Raw genomic sequence first — 24,080 nt, forward strand, 5'->3', positions numbered from 1 at the left:
ATGCCCTGTAGGATTGCTGCAGCCTTTGCACCAAAAGGAGGTTGTACATCTTATAAAGGTGGGTGACATACTTGTTTGTTCTTCACACTATGGTGTCCATTGATTTCTTTCCAAGCAATATCTCTCTCTCTCTCTCTCCTGTGCATAGCACTTTCATGAATTTCACTGCGTTTTTTTTTTAAATAACAGACCTATCCAAAACCACCTTAAACAGTCTAGATATTATTTAACAAAGTTAGACTGATTCGCAACTCCAGTTCACTCTGCTCTCTCACAAATGTCTTTGCATCACACCTTCTTGGCACTTTCAGTTGGAAAGACAGCAAACAACATCAATAATAAATTTTTTCAACAAGAGGTGAGTCACATAGTATCATGTGGAGGTGATAAGGTTTTACCACCAACTAAAAAAAGGTCTGAGAATTTAGTATACTAGATTCTCAACCTTTGATGTATGAGACTGCTAAAAACAGTTTTAAAATTTTCTGTACACTCCTTGAGGGCATATGTCAGGAATTTAATGATAATGATAAAATTTTAAATAATTACAAAAACATTCTGATGTATTGGTTTGTTAACTATCAGGTTTATTTTGCTTATGTGTGACTTTTTTTAAAAAATATTACTCCCAAACACAAATGCTGTAGTTGGCAAATCAGTTAAAAACAATTAAAAAGAAAGAAGGAAACTATTAATGATGTTTTTTTTTTTTTTTTTTTGAATAGCTAGAGTAGTATCCTAGGGAAAAGTGAGAGAAAGACATTTCCAAACACACAAGATAGATGGCATGAAAGAGAAAGAGGACAAGAAGTTGGTGTCGTAGAAAAAAACTGGAATCTGAATGGATGGCAAAAAGCTCCATGTGTATTACAGGCTAGAGGAAAGTGGAAGAATAATGGAAGCCAGTTCAGTATACCTATAGAAAAGAAGAAACAAAACATTTATGAAATAGTGATTGGAGTGGATTGGTAGGGGAGGGGGGGGGCATCAGTTAACCAGATTGTCACTTTCTGGATAGAATCATGCATTTTTTTTAAAGCAAGGTTTATGGTGTACCACCTAAATGTTGAGAGTGATATTCCAAAGTTGGAAGATGCTAACCATATTCCAATATGGTTAACAACTGTATAAATGGAAAATGTGTTAATGAACAGAAAATGGTGCGAAGCTTTTTAGAAGTGAAGACTATGAATGTGATATGTAGGAACCAGAGAAGGGCTAGAGGTGTAAACCATTTCTAGAAGAGAAATCTGATCTGGATGTTATCAAAGGTAAGAGGAGATGAAGCTTTCTTGTAAGAAATTAAAATTGATAAAGGTGATCTAATCTCACCTGAAAATGCAACAAAATCTGTCTTTATGCCATTGGTTATAGAGGATCTGGTAACTTTAATATTTGAAAACACTGTAAGGTATGTGAAATGAAAAGAAGAATGGAGTGTACTGTCAGCAACGGGTTGAATTTGAGATCAATCAAAAAAAAAAAAAAGAAGCTTATTTGGATGTAGGAAGAATAGCATTAACAGAAATGTATAGTCCTGGACTATTCTGGCATTGGTGAGAAATCTGAAAAGAAGAAACCATTCATTATAATATGTATTGAAAATATGGGAGCTTGCATTGTATTTTATGTTTTTAGCTGTTTGATTGTTTGTTTAGTTATTTGTGATAAATCACACCCATCAAAAGGCTTTCTAGATTGATTGATATCAAGGATAGATGATACTTTTTTTCTGATGATTAAATCTGCTAGTAAAATTAGATTGACCTGAATAGAGGAATCCAGAATCAAATAAGGTTTTGGATAATCTTTTCAGTGTCATCTATATATATTTTATTCAGTTGTTTAGTAATTTGACAAATAGTTAGTAGTCTATATTCTTGGTAATAGGTCTTTAGTTTGTCAATTTTGTCTTTGCTTTTACATAGAAATTAATTGTATAACATTAAACAAAAATGTGGAGATTAACACATAGGCATTGCTCTGTTTTATTATTAGGCCCTAATTTTAATGTTTTGTAAACCCTTAGGGAAAAAACTTGGTCATCTATATTCTTAGTAATAATCAAGTATTTTGAGAGATGTCATAACTAATTGTTTTTCTTTGATGCTTTTGCTCATCTCTTTCCCTGCAATTTTAATACTCTCCTTGCTCATTTTAAAAGGAGGAAATGTCAGTTTCCATAGGAATGTATGGATTATCCCTTGACTTCTATCTCTTTTTATTTTTTCTACTTGTGTTATTTCTTGATTTGTGTCAAACCATTGTGCGTGATTTTCTTCTTTTTTTCCTCTTTTAGTTTTTTAAATGTATTTCTGCAATATTTTTATCTTCCATTGGTGTTTCTTGTTCTGTTATGTTTACTTCTGATTGTTTAGATATTACCACTGATTCTGCTTAATTTTGGATTTAACTTCTGTTTTATTCTAATTAGATTATTTCTTGTTTTAATTTTGCTTGATTTTAATCTTTTTTTTTATTTGTCATAGTTCTTTTTTAAAATTTATTTATTGAATTGCTCTCACTATAAATTCTTCTGTTGCCATTGTGTTCCTGATATGGTCTGCCTATTAAACCTGTAACCAATGCTTTTGATTACAGGTTTTGTTAGCCAGCACTGATTTTTAACCACAAACTCTTACTGTTACACCTTTAAAAAAATTGGAGTGGGTTTTTCTTCTGGAACTCAATTTACCTAGTGATGTCAGTACTAAAGCTTGAGGTCCCATTTCTTTAAGTTATAATGCCAAAAGCATATTATGAACATTATAATGTGCATTGATGCTTTCTTTGCTGTAAACCTTTTATAGTGTAACTTTATTTTATGCAAAAATAGTTATACATAATATTAAAATTGTTCAACACAATCTGCTTACAAGAATTATATTTTAAATATTTTGAATTCTTTATATATGGCATTAAAATATGCTCTTCTTTTTTATCAGGTAAATAAAAGGTTTAAACAATATTTTTGCTGCTGTTTATTTAACTTTTATCAATTTAATATTCTTGTCATACATATGGTGCAAAATTGCACGATAGCTTCAGTATGGTAAAAAAGTAATAACTTAAAATGAAAAATAATGTTAATGAACAGAAAGTGGTACCAAGTTTTTTGGAAGTTGACAAGACTATGAATGAATGTGATGTGTTGGAGGTATTTCATATCAAGATGTCAATTACCATATTTGCCGGCATATAAGACGCACTTTTTTTCTTTGAAAATAGGTCTGAAAAACAGGATGTGTCTTATATGCTCGATATTCAGTTTTTTATGACTTTCATTTCTGGAAATTTTCTCTGTTCCGAGTTACTCGATTTCTTTCTTGCTTCCTTGCAGTGTGTGAGAGCATTCCAGTTATGTAGAGTTCAGTGGATGCCCATGTGCTATCATAGACAATCACAGCTGTGTTCCTGTTCGTTTAAACTTTCCAATTATTATCGTGTTTGTTATGAACGGTGATGAATTTCTGCTGTTAAATTTTTCTCTAAATTTCTTGGCAAATTATGGCTGAAAAACGTCGGCATTGCTGCAATATTGCATACAAGCTACGTGTGATTGCATGTGCTAAGGAACATGGAAACAGGACTGCAGAGAGGCATTTCGGGCTACTCCCAACTGAGAAAATGATAAGAACTTGACGGAATCAGGAAGAGGATCTAAAAAAAGCAAACTCACAATAAACATAATCTACGAAGTGGAACTGCAAAATGGCCAAAACTTGAGACAGAACTGAATACTTGGATTTTAGACCACAGAAAAGGGACTCTCAGTGTCTACAAATTGAATTTCATCGATTCATCATTAACGCAAGGAAACGAAAAATTTTGAACTTGGCAAATAGGAAACATGGACGAGGTTCCGCTGACTTTTGATGTGCCCTCGAACAAAACTGTAGAGTCCAAGGACACAAAAAGTGCTACTGTTAAAACCTCTGGGTAAGAAAAAACTCACTACATGGTTGTTTTATCCTGCTGTGCTGATGGAATAAAATTGTCACCACTATTAATTTTTAAAAGGAAGACGCTACCCAAAGAAAAAACTGATTAAGGAGTGTTTGTACATGTTCATGCAAAAGGCTGGATGGATGAAGTAGGAATAAAGTTATGGATAGATAAAATTTGGTCTAGGCGCCCTGTAGGACTGTTGAAGAAGCCTGCCCTGTTAGTATGGGATTAGTTTCATTCTTACAGAACATCTCACAGATGTTAAAAACTCAGTTAGCTGTAATTCTAGGAGGTCTAACTAGTCAGCTTCAACCTTTAGATGCAGTCTTCAGATTTTGAGGTCACGCAATCAGGAAGAGGCCTAGCATTTCGCAAGTTTGTGAGTAGGTCAAAGCTTCATGGGATGCTGCAAAAACTGAGATAGTGGTTAAATCATTTAAGAAGTGTGGCATTAGTAATGCACTGGATGGTATAGAGGACAATTTGTTGTATGAGGACTCAGATTCTGATTTAGAAGAGGTTTCAAGTGTCTCTTCATTTAGCTCTGGAGATGAATTTCTGGGTTTTGACGAAGAAGATTAAAAGATGGGACTCTTTCCTAGTTAGATTAGGTATTTGTTGAAAGTAGACCTACTTATTACTTTATATTTGAAATACTAAATTCATTATAATATTCAGTGATAAAGTTTTTTCCTAAAAAATGTGTACAAAAAAGGTCTTATAGCCGGTGCATCTTCTACGCTGGCAAATACGGTAAGTTGTTGATTCCCATCAGAGACAAGGTAGAGACCAAATTAGTAGCTTCTGTTTAAATACTATGTATATTTCATAAGTGAACTCTTGATTACTGCATATCAGTCAAAATAATTATCAAAAAAAAAGTGCCTAAGAGAGTTTTTAGCATTAGAAGCTATTAAATGAAAGGAAAGCAAGCAACTGTTTACATTTTAAACATTGTACATTTAAATGTTTATGTTGTTCTTATTCTCGTAAAGATACTACCTACCGCATTACAAACAATTATTTTGCCAAACATTTTTTTTCTAACTGGTCCATTGACATTACTTTTTATTTAGTTAGTGAATAAAATTAACAACTCTTATAAATAAGAAATTAGAAAAGTTTTTTTAAATAACATAATGTAGATGATGCTATTATATGAACAGAATTTTTAATGTAATATTTCTATACAAAACTTGTTCATTGTTTCAGTATCTGAGTGTCTTCAGTATCCTGATTTCAGCTGTGTGACGTTATACAGGTAAATTATTTTTCTTTGTAATCGGTCTTTCTTTACAGTTCTGCTAAATATTTTAGCATGTCTATGAGACATGTAAAATTTACTACTTGAATTTTACTACTAAATTTACCTTATAATAGCCATGGCTAGTATAATGGCCAGACATGTGTTTAAATAACAAATATATTATTACTTGCATATATTTCACTAGAAATTTTAACTAGTATCATCAGTGCAGAATTGACAAAGGTTATAGAAATCATTAAAAAAAAGCAGTACCAATTCAGTCATGCATATAACAGTGTGCTGATTGTAGCTGGAAAATGAGGTTCTATAGATGAAGTTCTCTAAGAGAGTATGATGAATCTCGCTTAGAAATGAAATTCATGTTTTTATTACAAATGACAATTTCCTGTATCCCTTGGACATTGTCATTATTGATTAGGTTTGGAAGGCCACACATTATTCTTTTAACACCTATTTGATACATCCCTAGTGTAATAGGTTCATGTCTTCTTACTTCATTATATGGTTTGTAGCCAAGGCATTGGCTACATGTCCTGACTTTTCATATCAGTAATAATTTAAATGACATCCATGTGTTGCTGGTGGTTTCTGAGCTACCTTACACATAATAGCTGGTTATGTGATAAGCATTTTCTGTTGTAGGTTCATGTCTTCTTACTTTATTATATGGTTTGTAGCCAAGGCATTGGCTACATGTCCTGACTTTTCATATCAGTAATAATTTAAATGACATCTTCAAATTTCAGGATAATTTAAATTACTTGAACAAGAAATGCTGCTAACTTCTTGAAGAGGTTTTTTTTTTCCCATGTGTTGCTGGTGGTTTTTGAGCTACCTTACATATAATAGCTAGTTATGTGATAAGCATTTTCTGTTGTGGCTTGAGTGGAAGGGTAATTTGTTAACACCATGCTGCTAATAGAAACATTGTAGTCATAAAGTTACCACCAGAATAACTGGTTTATTGAATTTATTAAGTTCTGTTTCATTTGACAACTATACAAGCACTGTGAAAGCATGCTGGGAAAGAGTGTGTTCTTCAGAGCTTTTAATTTTCCAGGAAATGACAATGTATACTAGAGTATTAATTATAAAAAACTTTAATTAATCCTTTCCTATATTTTGGCAGTGCTACATTGCCATCTTCAGAGATCACAAAAATCAATGATATGTGCATGCAGACTTTTCACTGAGCAAATGAGCTGAATAAAGGCAACAGAAATCAGGCCTAGAGTCCTAAACAGTACTCCTCCCCCCCCCCCCCCCTAGTGGACTAAATTGGGTTGTCTTGGCCATTGGGCTGACATTCTTAAAATGTATGCTTCCCAGATTTGGAGCAGTCTCATGCACCCACATTTCTTGAGGTTTGAAAAGTTTTTGAAAGCTGAGGCAGATTCAATGAATAGTCTTTCATACTTGTACTTGCTGCAGTGTAATAGTGGCCTTCATCCAGCATATCCTGTGGTGGGCATCCAAAGCATGGTCAGCAAGTTCTTGTATTCAGATATCCTGATTGGCTGTTTGGCCATAGTTGGACAGTTTACAACTGCAAGGGAACCTGGTATACTCCTGGTAGGTCCAGGGGATGTGGCTTGTCTTTGGCGGAGCAGATAAGAGATGCCAATTTCTTACATCGTCTGTAACTGATTGTAAGATCATATTTCCTTAAGATTTTTATTAATTTTTTTGGATTTGCCCAGAATATATGGAATGGTGATAGATTTTGGTTTTATTATTTTTTTGGGGGGGGGGGGGGGGTTGTGGCCATTGACTAAGAAAGTGTTAAGGATATGGTCAAGTTCAGTAGTTGGGGTCTCTATTATCCAAACGGAATAATTTTGTCCTTTTATAATCACATATTGTTGGGAGAGGTGGTGGTGTGACTGCTGATGAATGTATCTGTATGTGTAGGTTTTCTGTAAATGGAAAATGCCAAGGATCCTTCAGGCTGGCATGTAATCAGAGTATCTAGGAATGGGAGATTGTTGTTGTTTTTCTTTTCCAAGGTAAGCTGGATCCTGGCGTGTTGATTGTTTAGTGTGCTAAGAAATTGTGGAGTGTATCCAGGCCATGTGGCCAAATGGAGAACACATTCTTATCTAGAAGAATGTGTGTTCTTCAATATGCTGCTGCTTTTTCTTCTTGGTTTCGCATGTTAGGCAATTGTTTGCCTGTAACGTTTTCAAGGGTTTAAAAGGTCTTCAGCCCATCTCCTCCTGGGTCTTCCTCTTGATTGGTGTCCCTTTGGTTTATATTTCCAGGCAATATTTGGCTTGGCCATCTGTTGTCATTCATTCTTTCTATAGTTTGTGATATCTTCTGTTATGTTAATTATGGATAATTGTTTTCTTATTTCTTCATTTCTTATCTTGTCTATTCTTTTATAGCCTGCATATTCATTGTCATCCCGTCTACTTGTTTGTACATATTTCAAGTAAAATATATTACATGAATTTAAACATGTAATAAAATAATTTTTAATTAAAGAAATAATAATAAAAACATGCACAATTTTGCCATCTTACCCATCCCCATTACTGCATTCTGCCACTTTTTTTTCATGTACTGTTCAAAATTTAGCATTTTCGAAGAGCATTGAATAGTGTATTTTTCTCATGGTGTGTGTGTGTGTGGGGGGGGGGGGGGAATTGATGTTATCAATGCTATAGCTGTGGTTATCTGTAATAAATACGTATAATTAAAAAAAAAATCTATACTTGCTGTAACATTTAAAAAATGCTTGGGATTTAATGACATTACAATAGGAAATTTAGTGAAACAGAAATTTCAAATTCTGAGGTATAAAAAACATCAAAAGGGATGAAAGGAAAACATTAAACAGAATTATTAGTTTAATATAATTATTTTACACAAGAATTAACTTGCACATATTTACATGATATTCTACAGCAGTGGTTCTCAACCTTTTATGCTTCACGTACCCCACCTCCCGCAAATGTGTAAGTAACTGGCTTACCCCTTATATAGATAGATAAAACTATAGTTATAACAATGGGAATAAAATAAAACATATCTCATCTCATCTTCCTTTTTACCTTGCAGTGTCGAGGGTTTATTAATCATCGGACCTCAAACCGTTCACAGGATGATAAAGTGGTCAGCCCTACACCCTGGTGTATCCTATGTCCGTAGTGTTAAGGTCTAAAGGCCAGTTCTGCTTTGCAGGATGAAAAACCCCAGGATAAACTGGGGAAGACACCCTAGTGTCCATGCCCAAGACCGGCTAATTTGGCTATGGCTGAGGAAGATCCCTTAGCTCCTCACATCACTGATGGGAATCTAACCTAGGACAATCCTTCCCCAGGCATGGTTGCGAAGCGCACAGCCACCAGGCTATCTGCACGGACGCGGTTAATAAAAACATAAAACACACACACACACACACACACACACATTAAATTTTGCATTCAATTCATAAATTACATACATCAATAAACACAAATAGTGACATAAACATTTTACTGGGTAATCTGTGAGATGGTTGCACAATATCAGTGTTGTTGATTTAGCAACTTTTGAGTTCTCATGTCGTACCCCCCCCCCCCCCCCACCCCCAATTTTTTTTTTTTTTACTGCATATCCCCAAGGGGTATGCATACCACAGGTTCAGAATCCCTATTCTACAGATTGAATTGATTTCATTTTTATTTATTTATTTTTAATAATAAAACGAGGGGCAGAAAAACCTATAGCACATTAGGTGATGATTGAGAAAGAAGAAATCTATGGGCATTTTTTAGAATAGAACAATGATCGGAATGTCAACATAATACTTTAAAGATAAGTTTGTTTGTAATAAAATTTATAATACTTTATTTCAGTTTAATTAGTGCAGTCAAGAATGCCAATCCTGATGATCTAAAGGAAAAACAGAATTTGAAAGAAAGAAAGATAGATAGGCCATGACTATTAAATTATTTCAGGAAATTACAATGTATACTAAATATTAATTAAAATAAAACTTTAATCAATACTTCCTATATTTCGGCAATGTTACGTTGCCATCTTCATGGGAACATAAAACTATGATAAGTGCAAGCAGGCACTAATAACGAGCAAATGAGCTCGTTGAAGATGGCAATGTAATCAAATATTGGAAGTATTGATTAAGTTTTCTTTTAATTAATATTTACTGCTGACTACCTGTATGGGTATAGGTAGTCAGCAGTTATTTAGTCAAGGTTCAGAGAAGTTAAATCAAATATCATCATCATCAAATTCCTGCCATGTACCCTCAAGGGATGTACAGGATATGATAGTACTACATGAAAAAATTTACATCAATACTAACTTCTTATCTACAATTTTCCTCCAAATCAGTCTGTTACTTGTCAAGACTCCAACATTATCAGATCTTATATTTCTATCGTCTAAGAAAGCACTTTGTACCGTATCAATCCACCTATAGCTTGGTCTTCCTCTGGGTCGTTTTCCTGCCAACTTGGCAGAGAACATTTGTTTTGCTAATCTTTCCTCGCCCATTCTATTTAAGTGACCATACCACCTGAGATTAGCTCTGCTAACGCATTCCTGGATGTTGACAATGTCAGGTTCTTTCCTAATATCCTCATTTTTAATATGATATTGTCATTGATGCCATCTGTTCACGCCTATAATCTTTCTCAGGACTCTCATATCTGCGGTCTCTAGTCTTTGGTCAAGTGTTTTACTTCTGACCCAGCTCTCAGATCCATAAGTCACCGAATTTTTTTTAACATTACGTGGCAACAGCAAGGTAAAGACAAAGTGCATGCATGCAATATCATTAAAACTGGTTCGAACACTGTCTTGTATACAGCTAATTTAGTGTTCCGACTAATTTCTCTCTTATTCCATATGAATTTATTCAATTGACTTCTCACCATACCAGCTTTGCTGATTCTGTTGTCTATTTCTATATTTTATTTGCCATCTTCAGTAAAAATCGTGCCTAAGAAGCTGAAATGTTTTACTTGTTCCACAGGTTCTCCATTCACAACACAGTTGACATTTTCAATGATTCTGCCTATTTTCATTGTCTTTGTCTCTTTATTGCTAACCTTCATACCATATCTATTACAACAGTTATTCAATTTAGTCAGAGAATCTTGCAGACTTGTTGCAGATTTATTTAGAAGTATAACATCATCCGCATAAAGCAGAGCTGACATTAACATCTCCAATTTTGATATCATGTTTAATACCACTTTCCTTCATAATGTGATCCATATAGATAATGAATAACAGTGGGAATAAGTACATCCTTGTCTCACACCAGATTTAACATTAAACCATCTCCCTGTGCTTAGTCTTTATTTGAGTTTTAAGTAAGTATTGCTTGATATAATGACCCATTGACACCATATAACTGTAGCATATTAAATAGCTTCTCTCTTGGCACCTTATCATATGTCTTTTCCAAATCGACAAAACTTAAATACAGATCTTTGTTATATTCCTATGCTTTCTCGACTATTTGTCGTAAAGTGAAGATCTGATCCTGACAGCCTCTATTTGACCTGAATCCAGCTCTTTCTTCACCCAGCTTTTCTTTCACAATTCTTCTCAATCATTTCTCAAGTATACTTGCATAGATCTTGCCAGGAATACTTAGTAGGGAAAGACCTCTGTAGTTCTCACATTGTTTTATTTCCCTTTTTATATATGGGTACTATGATAGCTCTACTCCAATCATCAGGAATTCGTCCCTCTGTCCAGGCTTTCTGAACTATGCAGTGCAGCCACTGTAAGACTTTTATGTCAGCATTTCTGGTCGAATATCATCTACTCCTGCTGCCTTTCTACATTTTAAGCCTTTGATGGCGTTTTCTACTTCAAGTATGGATATGTATTCCTGACTGTATGCCTGTTGAGTGTTTTTTATCACTGTGCTGTCATCACTGCTTGTTTCATTTAGCAGTTTTTCAAAGTAATTACTCCATACTTCAAGGATATGTTTTTCTTCCGTTTTCATGTCACCTTTATCATTTCTAAGCTTCTTCAACAACCTCCAGAATATTTTGCCACCTTCTTGATATTTATTTTCTATATTCTTGCCAAAGTCCTCCCATGACTTTTGTTTAGCTAGTTTTACACAGTGTTTAGCATTCTTGCATTTGTCTCTGTATTCTCTAAGAGCACAAGCTGACTTATTTGCCAGGAACGTTTGATATGCTTTCTTATTTTCCTTCACTGCCTCTTTAACTTCCTGTGTCCACCATGGAGTTCTAATTTTTCTATCTTTGCACACCACCTCACCACATGCCTCTCTAGCTGAATCAATCAGGGCCACTGAATCTCCAAGGTTTGATTCCTGTTCTCATATCAAATATTATAATAATATTAAAACACACACACAGCTGTAGCAGCAATTCTTTTTCATTCAAAATGCTACTTCTCTTGTACTCGACTCCTAACACTTTTTATAAAACCCAAATCTGACTGACCTTAGAATACTTTTCTTAAATTTGAGTTGTCTACCCAAACCTTCCTTAAGAATTCTTCATTGTACACAGAAAAGAAAATGATCCACCTAATAGGTGATCTCTCTCTCCAGTCACTTTCTCTAGGTGCTCTGTTTAACCTGGCGTTAGTAAGGTGGGGTTCCACACTAAACTTGCTTGCACGCAACAGTCTGTCGTCTATGGCGTTGAGTAGCTGGTTATGGGAAGGGAAGCTATACCGAGGCATGACTCACTGCCACATGTTGTTAAAAAGTTAGTCAATTTAAAATCTTTAGGGTCTGTGACACCCACCTTACTAACACCGGGTTAAAGGATAAATTTGTCTAGATTGGGATAATAAAATTCTCAATACATAATCATTGTATACAGGTAACTAAATAAAATGAATCTATTTGGGTCCTTAGGTCTGTCTGTTCATGGCTCATCATTTGTCATTCACAGATAGAACAAAACATGACATTGCCATAAAAAAAAAAGAAGCAGGAAATTGTTGTCTGCTTTTAATTAATTTTTAATATAATGTGTTAGTTTATTTATGCATAGTTAACATTTTTCTTGCTTTCTGTATTTAGGAAAGTTGTGATTGGATTTGCATTTATGGTACCTGATGTAAAATACAATGAAGCTTACATCTCTTTTGTGTTTACACATCCTGAATGGAGACGTGCTGGAATTGCATCGTTTATGCTATACCATTTAATTCAGGTAATAACAGAAAATTAGGTTTGATTTTTTAAAAAAAAATGTTATACGGTCGAACCTCGGTTGTCGAACGCTTCAGTTCCCGAACATATTTTCTGAACAGGCAAACAGCAACCATGTGCTCAGCTGTAAGGCGGGAAACCAGCAGTTACACGGCAGCCTTCGTTCTGTGCAGGTACCTGCTCGAATTTGCAATGAGTTTTCTTGATTTTCTTTGTGTTTTGTTTTTTTTCCATAAATTATTAATTAAGCCACCATGGGGCCAGCGAAGAATAGCGATAGCAGCAAAGTGAAAAGAAAAGTTGTTAGAACCACGATAGAGATGAAAACAGAAATCATACCCAAACATGAAAATGGCATTCGTGTCTCGAATCTTGCTATGCAGTTCGGTATGGCGAAATCAATGATATGTACAATACTCAAAAATAAAGAGGCGATCAAGAGAGAGGAGTGAAAGTTCTTACTATACAAAGATTGCAGACGATTGAAGAAGTGGTGGAAAAATTGTTGCTGATTTGGATAAACGAGAAACAGTTAGCTGGTGATAGTGTTTCTGAGGCTATAATTTGTGAAAAAGCGAGGTGATTGCATGATGGCCTGTTAAAGAAAAACCCTAGTATGAGTGCTGATACCGATGTGTTCAAAGCTAGTAGAGGGTGGTCCGAGAAATTTAAGAGGAGAAGCGGCATACATAGTGTGGTTAGGCATGAGGAGGCTGCGAGTTCGAACCGAGAACCTGCTGAGAAATATGTGCAAGAATTTAATGACTATGTAAAGGCTGAGGATTTTCTTACCCAACGAGTGTTCAACTATGTTACATCGTTGTTTCTCTCTAATTTCTTATTTTTTATACTTTAACCTCTGTTATCTTTTCTTGTGTGTAGCCTAACTAGATTCTACGTAGGGATATTTCCTTTTCAAATACTGGCAAATTTGTATTTATACTGCGCCAGCCAGTATCCTATAACAGGAATTTATTCAAGTTCAGGGAAATATTCCTAGATTCATTGGCATACACTCTAACACACACTTAGATAGATATTGGTACTTTATTACTTAAACATATATATCTAAAATTTCTCCTCCTATGGTTCTAATTTTATAAGCGGTAATTTGATATCTCGAATTCAGTCATATGCAATAAAACATGTTTATTGGAACTAACAAACAAAGTTTGTGCCTGAAAGTATCTTCAGGACTGGGATAAGGTGGTACAACACCGGGCAACTCGTTGCAAAGGTGGAGCAAGCTAACATCACTCCTTTCTCAGTATCTCCCATAATGCAAAACGCATCTCTTTGCGGATGTATATAATGTTATGCATTAAGGGAAAGGCCACTCCCACTTTATGGGAGATACTGAGATAGGAGTGATGTTAGCTTGCTCCACCTTTTCAACGAGTTGCCCGGTGTTGTACCACCTTAACCCAGTCCTGAAGATACTTTCAAGTGCAAACTTTGTTTGCTCACACTTGGATAAAGGATTAAACTAAATTTATTATAGTCTAAGCAAGTGAAAAATAAACTTTCATCATGCTAAGATAATTAAACAATTCTAAATTAATCAAGTTCACCTAGACAGATCAAATTGTTTATCACACAGAACAATAGAAAGCAATAACAATATTACACTAAATTAAGATTCTCTCATGCATGCTATTCATAGAGTACATACTATACAACTTGTTGCTTTCTCAGTTAAGGTTATCTACTAAACAAAATACACTTATTACTTCAGTCATGTACAATTAGATTCATTCCTGACAATTCCTTGTCCAACAGAATTTGCTGTCTCAAATACGAAATCTTATCAAAGTTCTCTAAAGGATTGTCCACATTACTTAATCAAACACAAATTTCAATCTTCTATCACTTCCGTAACATATAAGAAAGATCTCTACATTACCCAGTTCTTTCCGAAGGTCTATTAACTACCATGTGTTGTTCTGGTCATCCTTTGATCGGCTATCTAAGCGCCTGGCTTTTGGCTACGTCATCGTTTCTGCAGCGATTGAGAGCTGTCTCCGCTCCTTTCCGATGGGACATCCAGCGACTGGCACGATTCTTCATGGGCTGATGATTAGCGTACAGCTCTATGTGGAATCTTGTTCAGCATAATCAGGAAAATGGCCTGCTGTCCGACATCATAGAACCCTGGCTCGTCCTTTCTCCGACCACCGGTCAAGCATCCTCGAGATAAAATCCGGAACAAAAAGCTTTGCAATATGGCACGCATTGCCTTATATTCTGTGTTCTAGTGCCCTCTTTTTGCTGTATCTTTTTTTTCGCATGACCCTTAGTTTTAATGCCCTTAAGATGATCCTTAATCTCCCTATTGCTGTTAGGTGCTCTCTTCGAGGAAAGCGCACTTACATTATTTTCCGTGTACACTGTAGTCTCTGACGTTACGACCAATACGTGCGTTTCAGACGTGACCTTTGCACTGTTACTCATTACTGTCTGGCGATTTATGTTATTTTAGATAGCTTAATAGGACACAAATTTAAGCCAATATTTCCTTTACATATAATCACTAATTTGACATAATTCTCTAGTTTAGTTTTTCGTTTTGACTACAAATATTTCTAATGCATTACACATATTAATGCACATTCTCATCTACAACAAACAAAGTCTTATTACTTTCTGCTGGTGTGCAGGTATTATCTTAAATTAGTTAGAATTTTCATGTTAGATTCTGAATGAACAACTTCTTAGAAAATCCTCCATTCAGGATCTAACAACTGTGATGAAACCTGCCAAAGAGAACCTACATCACTCAGGAGGAAAAAGCATTGCCAGGACACAAGCCAATGAAAGACAGGCTGAGGGAACTTCAAGGTCAAGCCATTGCTTGTGTACCACTCTGAGAATCCGACGAGGGTGTTTAAGAAAAATAACTTGACGAAAAGTAAATGACCTGTTTTGTGGAGGGCTAATAGTAGTGCTTGGGCAACCAGGCAATTGTTTATTGATCCATGACGTCTTTTCCCCAAGTGTGAGAAAATACCTTCAAGAAAAAAATTTGCCAATTAGATGCCGTCTTGTGATGGACAATGCTCCTGCTCACTCTCCAGGCTTGGAGGATGAGTTAGTGGAGGAGTCTGATTTTATCACAGTGAAGTTCTTGCCCCCTAGCACAACTTCTCTAATTCAGCCCATGGATCAGCAGGTTATTTCGAACTTTAAGAAACTCTACACCAAAGCACTATTTCAAAGGTGTTTTGAAGTGATCTCTGACACAGAATTAACACTCAGAGACTTCTGGAAAAATCACTTCAACATCCTCCATTGCTTAAGTATCAACAGTTCTGTGAGGTGGTGTTGGTGAATAAGCTATATCAAACTTGTGCTTCCCAATTTACTGTTATTGCAAGTGTTTTTCCATCAAAATTAACCAAACAGTGGGTGGCGAGCAGCAGAATACTTCAGTACAACCTGTAAGTACTTATAGTGTATTAAATCAGCTATCCTTCCAGTTTTAAATCAGCCACATGTAAGCGCTCACGATGCCTACTGTTGACTTTTGATGCCACCAGCAAAGATGGCAGCATCAAAAGCCAATGGCGAACGAGCACCACGTGCTGTCTCTCCAGCACAGTGCTGTCAACTGCCACTGACATACCTATTACGTACTGCAGCTGCAAAACTGATGACACAGACAGAAAAAAGGGCATATTCTGCGAGTTCTGTAAGTGGCTGCGTGCAAATAGACGAAGCAGTGCAAAAGCTACTTATCGAACTTAACCAGCCGTTCTTCTGTTCGCTGTGCCTCCCTTCGGTAAAAGAACTTCTGAACATAGGTAGATGTGTCGAAAGCCTTGAACAGCACATCAATGCTTTAAATGAAACTTTTACTTCCAAAATACGTGCAGTCGAAGCTAAGCTAGAACAAATTGAAAACCAGCGCAATGCAAGCTCCACTCCACCAATGAAAGAACTTCACGATCTAATCGCATCAACGGTAAACGACTTGATGGAGGCTAAACACAAAAAAACTCAGTGCCATCATTTTGAATTTCCCGACAGAAAACGGAAAATCATTACAAGAGGACATCAACAAACTAGCTGAAGAATGCAACATCGATCCTAAGAACACTGTCACTTGCCATCGTTTCGGGCCTATAAATAAAAGGAAGGATGATACGAACTTTCTGCGCCTAGTAAAAGTGACTTGCGACACGCTGACAAGCACATCAAAAATAATGACAGCGATCAACAATAAGTTCAAAGACACCTGTCTTTGTGCGCATATGTGTATAACCAGACCTATCATTTGCACAAAGGGAACAAAGGACGCCAGTTTCGAAGACATCTCGAAGAAAAACGTCAAAATGGTGACAACAGTTGGACCATCGACTACAGACAAGATAAACTGGTGAAAAAACAAAGTGATGCCACTAGCAGCCACCATGGAGACCTGCATGCAGGCACACATAGGAAATGTGCAAGACCCATGCGGTCCAACATATGATTCACAAAACCCTACACATCCACTTCACTAACATCCATTGCCTAAACTCCAACCTGAATAGTGTCCACTACCACTTACAGTCTACAAAACTCCACCTACTCTTCCTGGCAGAAACACAAATCTCACCGTCCCCCAGCACCACTTATCTCAACCTTCCAAACTACAACTATTCAACAACTTTCGTCCCAAGGGTGGTGTCTGTGCATACATCCGCTCCGACATGCCTTGCCAGAGCACCTAACTTCGACCTCCTTTGGTTGAAAATATCCCTACCCCACTCAGTCCAATTCATCTGCTGTCTCTATCGCTCCCCCAACACAACCAACCATCCTGAGCTCTTTAATTTTCTCTCCCTAAAAATCGATTTTCTCCAATACTTTCCCAACAGCGAAATCATCCTCTTAGGAGATTTTAACGTCCACAACACTAGCTGGCCCTCTTCCAGTTGTACAGATCTTGCAGGTAGAGATGCCGAAACATTTGTTATCACCAATGACCTTACACAACTTGTCCAGATGCCAACCAGAATACTAGATAACCCAAACCACTCCCCAAACACCCTAGATCTTTTCCTCACCAATGACCCCCTCCAAATACAGTGAAAGTAGTCAGAGCCCCCTGGGCAATTCTGACCACAACCTAGTGCTCATCTCCTTCCCTATACAAGAGTAGTTTGGCACTGTTATAGTTCCAAGTGGGACAGCCTCCGCAACTTCTATGCCGCATTCCCATGGTTGGATTATTGCTTCCGGCCTTCCAACCCACATATGCACTGAGCTTATTACCAAAGTAATCCTCACCAGCATGAATACATACATTCCACACAGCACTCTGAACTGCCATTCCCTAACGAAACCCTGGTTCTCCAAAAGATGTGCTACATTCCTCGCTTGCATTTGATAAGCCTTACCCTGCACAACTCACTTCAAACTACAGAACATCAACCACCACCATCCTACAATGGAGTTTGGATAACCTCATAAATTTCAACGCCAATAAAACCCAGTTCTGTACTAATTCCCATAAAGAACCATTTTTTCCCAGTATCCTTTTTGATGGTACCCAAATTTCCAGACAGATTGGGATCTCAATGCAAGGCAAGTGACAATATTCCTTGGAATCACCACCTCTCCTGGCACAAACATATCTCAAACATTGCATCCTCAGCCTCAAAAAAAAACTAGGATTTCTTTTTTGCTTAAGACTTTACTTAACCCCCAAACAGCTATTAACATTATACAAGTCACAAATCTGCCCAACTATTGAATACTGCTCCCACATATGAGGCGGGGCCCCCAAAAGCTCTCTCAAAATGCTCGACTCAATATTGGAGAGCAATTAGACTTATCAACAATCCATCCCTTAGCAACTCTCTCTCTCTCCCCACTTTCACACAGATGTATGGTCTTTGCAGTATGTATATTCTACAAATATTTCCATGGGAAATGCTCATCTGAAATAACATCAATAATTCCTCCGCTCAGTACTAAACTCATTGGAACATGTGCAGCTGCTGCACAGTGTTCCAGTGAGTTCTGTTTGTTATTTGGTGTACCTTCACAGTACACCAAATAACAAACAGAACAAATTTCTTTTCCTCTTCCTTCATCCCTGCAACTGCTGCACTGTGTAAGTCTCCCACCTGCTGTGTTTCCCAAGGATTACAATTTAAAGTCATTCAAATCAAATGTAAACAAATTCCTCTTTTCCCAACCCATACACAGTACTAATGTACTATAGGTTGACCAATCAACCTTCTGTGTATGGGCCCAACATAAAAAAAAAAAAAAGTATCCTTGACAAAGCCTGGGCGCAAGTGACTTACAGGACGATGAACTTGGCCTGCAGGAAATTGTGGCCAGACTGTGTAGCAGACAGAGACATTGAGGCTGAGCATGTTGCTCTTGTCGATGATATTGTGTCTCTGGGCAAAAGCATGGGCTTGGAAGTTGACAATGCTGATGTGGAGGATCACAGGAATGAGCTCGCCATGGAAAAACTGGAACACCTTCAGAAGGAGCAGCAAAAGACGGAGGTGGAGGAAATGTCTTCAGACACAGAGGAAAGGATTGAGGATGTTTCTAGTTCTTTGATCAAAGAAACGTGTGTGAAATGGGGTGAGGTGCAAAGTTTTGTGGCAAGATATCACTCTCACAAAGCTGTAGCAAACCGCATCATAAACCATTTCAATGACAGTGCCATGTCTCACTTTAGAAACATTTTAAAACACAGGCAAAAACAAATGTCATTGAACAGGTTTTTAGTGAGACAGAGGCCCAGTGTGTGTCTCAAGCAAAGTCAAGTGGTGCTAAGAGACAGAAAAGAACAGTAACCTGATGTTTTTATGGATGGGGACTCCCTTTACTCACCTCCTTCCACTTATGCCATCAACTCTCCTCCGTATGTATAGTTAAAGTGAAGTTAAATTTTTGTTTTTATTTTATCTATCTATTGTGTTTATTCTTTTTATGTAAGATTTTATGCATTTTCATTATGTTTGTATACGATCTTATGCATTAAGTACTGTTGTAAAAGTTTAAATAAACAATCATTTGGGGAACGGGAACTGATTAATCCATTTTACATTAATTCTTATGGGAAAAGGGTTTTCAAAAACTTGGTTTCAGTTTTTGAACAACCTTCGGGAACGAATTAAGTTCGACAACCGAGGTTCCACTGTACTTAAATATTTGAATTAAAACACATTGCATAATGAGCTTATATGTTGATATTCAAACAGACATAAGGAAAAATACCAATAACTGCAAAGATTAATTTCAGAATTTGTCTCTGCATTTTTATTCTTCAACTTATTTTATTCAAAATCAAAACACTAAATTGTCTGTATACAAGACAGTGTTCAAGCCAATTTTAACTTATGGATCTGAGAGCCGGGTTAGAAATAAAGCACTTGACCATAGACTAGAGACAAACTTGGAGAAAGAACAGTTTTGCCATAAATTCTGTTACAACTTCCACACACTACTCGTTGCTCACAGAATTGCATGAGTCTCATTCCGTTAGTGGCACTGTACACAGCCAACATTTGCGTGTATCAGTCGAGAGAGAGAGTTTTATGAGTTAAAATGCAGTGGAGAGATTATGAGAACCGTGTCGCTGTAATAGCACTTTGCAAGATTGGAATGCAACCAACTGTTATTTTCATCTTGCTAAAAACACTGGGGATTAGTAGGATGTTTGTATATCAGACTCTTAACCATTACAAAACAATCTAGTATATGCCCTGGATGGTTGCATAATATGTGCCATAGCACCCATCAAGGTCATCACCCCACATCAGTGATGGTGAAGGAGGGGATGATGTATCAGGAAGTATCCAAGTTGCATTTCTGAGAGACAGGATCAAAACCTCTGCCAAAGTGTATCAAGACACTATGTTGAAACCTGTGGTAAGGCCCTCTGAACAATACCTTCTTTCATAGTAGGCAGTGTGTGGACTTTTCAACAGGACTGAGCCCCTGCACACAAAAGCAAGGACCATGCAACAGTGGTTGTAGGCAAATGTGCCTGACCACATGATCTGAATCAAACTGTGGCTGGAGCTTTAAAGAGCAGCCTGCAAGAAACGACATCCCAGCATCGTCGGCCTGGAATATCCAACAGCATTTCTGTTGGATATTCCACCTTCCCCACAGACTTTGTGCATGCATGAAGACAAAAAGACAGTTCAACCATTGAGTGGTGCTATATGCACATTATACAGATTGTATGTGCTGAAAGCTGGAATTGATTTACTGAGTTGTAACTATTTATGGCTAGACTAGGTAAACTTAGGGATAATATTAGATGGCTTTAACGATAATAGGACAAATGTTGCAAGTCAAAAAATACAGACCCTAATAAAAATATAACAAAAGCATTATGACCGACCTATAACCAGTGGCATTTCTAACTGTAGAATATTTATTATTACTATGTTTTACCAGCAACATAAGTTAATTGAAAGGGAGATGGTAAATCCAGTTTTATTTTATAGCCGGGTATGAAACTCGGATCAAAATCCATCGAAGTCCTAGAGTTTCATGCCGAAAAAATTTTTTCGGCATGAAACTCTAGGACTTGCCATGACTCCCTTTCTTTCATGTCACATCAATTAATTGTAGAATATTTAATAAATGTTTAGATTATGTCTGTGTCACTTTCACCTTTCTTAACTCTCAAAGAACTAGAGAAACTAGTTGAAATGTACATTTGATACATAAAACAATGCTTCATTTTCCATGGCCAATTTATTAAGCACATGCATAGCATAAGATACATGTATATCTCTTATTTGTAAAATATCATTTCAGACTTGCATGGGAAAAGATGTCACACTTCATGTTTCTGCCACCAATTCTGCTATGCTGCTATATCAGAAATTTGGTTTCAAAGTAGAAGAGTTTATTGTGGATTTTTATGATAAATATCTTCCAGCAGAATCTAAAGAATGTAAGCATGCAATGTTCCTTCGACTAAGTAGGTGACAAAATAGCAAGTTGCTTGCCATGACTCCCTTTCTTTCACGTCGCATCAAGTGGTATGTAATCAAACTGGAATTCCTATGTGAAATGATTCATCTGTCTCTTAATTGTGAGTGAAGTTGTATTAATTCAGCATGAAAAAATATCATGAAAATTTCACATACAAACTTGTGAATGTAAATAGCATGAAAAGTTCAGTCATAAGTTTTTAAATTATTTAAATAATAAAAAAAATTACCTTTGAATGTTTTTTCTCCTTTTTATTATATAATTTTAAATGCATTAAGTGATAGTTTAGTATCATTTTACCATCACAGTTGATTTATAAGAAGAGGCTAACACTTAATCTAAGTGTATTAGTTCAATTACAGATATGTTATTTAGTATTTCAATGCTAAAATATATTTTTGGAATTACAACCACGAAAGATTGAAGGTCTATACCATATTAGTGCATTATAGTTGCAAGTAATGATATCACACGAGAGGAATGAAATAAATTATTAAGATGTCGATATTAGCAAACTGAACAGTAGGTATAAGGCAACAAATAACACACGATAAAAATTCAGGAAATATGCTTTCTTACTTTATACAGAAAGAAATGAAAATGTTTGAGAAAATTTACAGGATGTTTCCAAGGTTGAATACCGAACTGAACACAAGACCATAAAGTATTACTTATGTTAAATTGCATTAAAAATTAATTCAGCTTACACCAATGGTAACGAAATCTACAGAAAACAATACCATTATGTTTTTAAGTCTATTCATAGTAAACTTTTTACTATGAAATTAATTTAGGCAGTGGTTGAATTTCATTGCATGGTGTATGACCAATCATACACCATGCAATGATATTGAATCATATCATTTCAATATGAATGAAATCATATTGAAAACCTGCAGTAGCTTGACAAAAAAAAAAAAAAAAAAAAAAAAAAAAAAAGCTGTGGTAGGATTTCTTGACTATTGAAACCTTATTCCACTCACACAAAACATTAGATTTTATACTATGCACAAATAACAATGCTACTACTTTTTGCAACACCAATGAAACTCATCTCTTCCAGTGGTACTTAAGAGTGTATGTGCATATCCCCCTTCCCCAAGACATTGAGATGATTATGGCTTGCAGTAGTTTTTCTGCAAGCCATAATCTTTTTTTTTTCTTTCCTTCTTGCTACCTCCCCCTCCCCCAATGCTATTAGAGTATTCGAGGGCTAGGGGTGAATCTTTCCTATTTCATCTTATATGGAAAGGGCCTCTGCAACCCTACCACTTTCTTCTTGCAGTGACTTCACTCCAAAATGCTACTATGATTGTGCCTAATAACGCATCTCATGCTGCATCGGCTGTCGCGCAGAATAATCAGAGTGGCGTTCAGGGCTTAGGCAGAGGATCCTGTTCGAGAAGTATATTACAGTCTCCACCAAAATTCAGTGATACCGTGAATGAGCAACACAGAACGTATAAGATTAATCTTAGAAAGGAATTTTACATAGGTACATGGAATGTCCGGGGTTTACAGATGGGTACTCTTGAGATTGTCTGTAAAGAGGTGGATAGGTATAAAATTAACATCTTGGGAATTACAGAGACCAGATGGAATGGAGAAGGTCACTTCAAAAGACAGGATGGTAAGCTAGTTATTTACTCAGGTGGTGAACTCTAAAACATCATAGGGTAGTTGTAATATTGAAGACAACTCAGGCAAGAAGCCTTCTTGGTTATAACCCCATTAATGATAGGATACTCTCCATTAGACTTAAGGCTCAGCCTACCAATGTATCAATTGTGGTAGTTTATGCACCCCACACGGATAGGCCTGAAGAAGAGAGTGAAGAATTTCTATGAAAACTTACAAATTGTTTTGGACTGCTTACCAAGGAGAGACATACTGTACATCTTAGGAGACTTAAATGCAAAAGTGGGAAAGAGTATGAGAGTCAGGCCGGAATGTGGCATGTTTGGTCTGGGTGAACGTAACAGCCATGGTGAAAGACTGTTGGAATTTGCCCGTGCTGACAGATTAGTTATTACCAATACCTGCTTCCAGAAACATCCACGACAAACCTATACTTGGACATCCAACATTGACAGGTCAAGGCACCAGATTGATTACATCCTGGCTCTCCAGCGGTGGAAGACAAGCATCTCTGATGTGCATACTTGTCCTGGAGCAGATTGTGGTACAGACCATCAGCTGGTAAGAGCCAAAGTAAGACTAAGACTCCAAAAACTTCCAGGTCAGGCACATTCCACTAGATTGGATGTTAGAGTAATTCCTAGTAGATTCGCAGAAGAAACATTAACTCGGCTGGATGATTTTTTGGAGTCCAATGAGGAAATTTCACCAGAAATGCTTTGGGAAGGAGTCAAGATGATAATACAGGATACAGCGAAGACGTATCTCAGCCCAATAAGAAAACCAAGAGACCCATGGATATCAGATTCAACATGGGAACTAATCAAAAGAAGGTGGTTGGAAAAACAAAGAGACACAGGGACCGAAGAATACAAGAGATTACATAGAGAAATCAGAAGAGCCATCAAGCAGGATAAGGAAAAGTTCTATACTAATAAATGTGAAGAAATAGAGTTCCAGATGAGAAGGCATAATTATAAAAGGATGTTTTATTTAATTCGTGACTTAAAGCACAAGTTCAAGCCTAAATTGAATGTCATCAAAGACAGGAATGGATCATTACTAACAGAAGAGTTGGAAATCAAAAACAGATGG

General features: G+C 36.5%; 1 protein-coding gene across 3 annotated transcripts in view; it reads left to right on the plus strand.

Annotated features, from left to right (window-relative positions):
* Atac2 (Ada2a-containing complex component 2) overlaps window positions 1–21,523 on the plus strand; it is a 215,939-nt gene extending 194,416 nt beyond the window's left edge. For all 3 annotated transcript variants that reach the window (XM_090410264.1, XM_090410261.1, XM_090410263.1), the window contains exons 15-17: window positions 5,161–5,209; window positions 12,252–12,384; window positions 21,168–21,523. In XM_090410264.1, the coding sequence (XP_090266390.1) occupies window positions 5,161–5,209; window positions 12,252–12,384; window positions 21,168–21,341 (356 nt within the window). In that variant the 3' untranslated portion in view covers window positions 21,342–21,523. The remainder of the gene's footprint in view (window positions 1–5,160; window positions 5,210–12,251; window positions 12,385–21,167) is intronic.
* Window positions 21,524–24,080: the final 2,557 nt, after the last annotated feature.

Source organism: Typopeltis vanoorti, chromosome 20, assembly GCF_054136105.1.
Source record: "Typopeltis vanoorti isolate ZY-2024b chromosome 20, IOZ_Tvanoo_1.0, whole genome shotgun sequence".
NCBI lineage: Eukaryota > Metazoa > Arthropoda > Arachnida > Uropygi > Thelyphonidae > Typopeltis > Typopeltis vanoorti.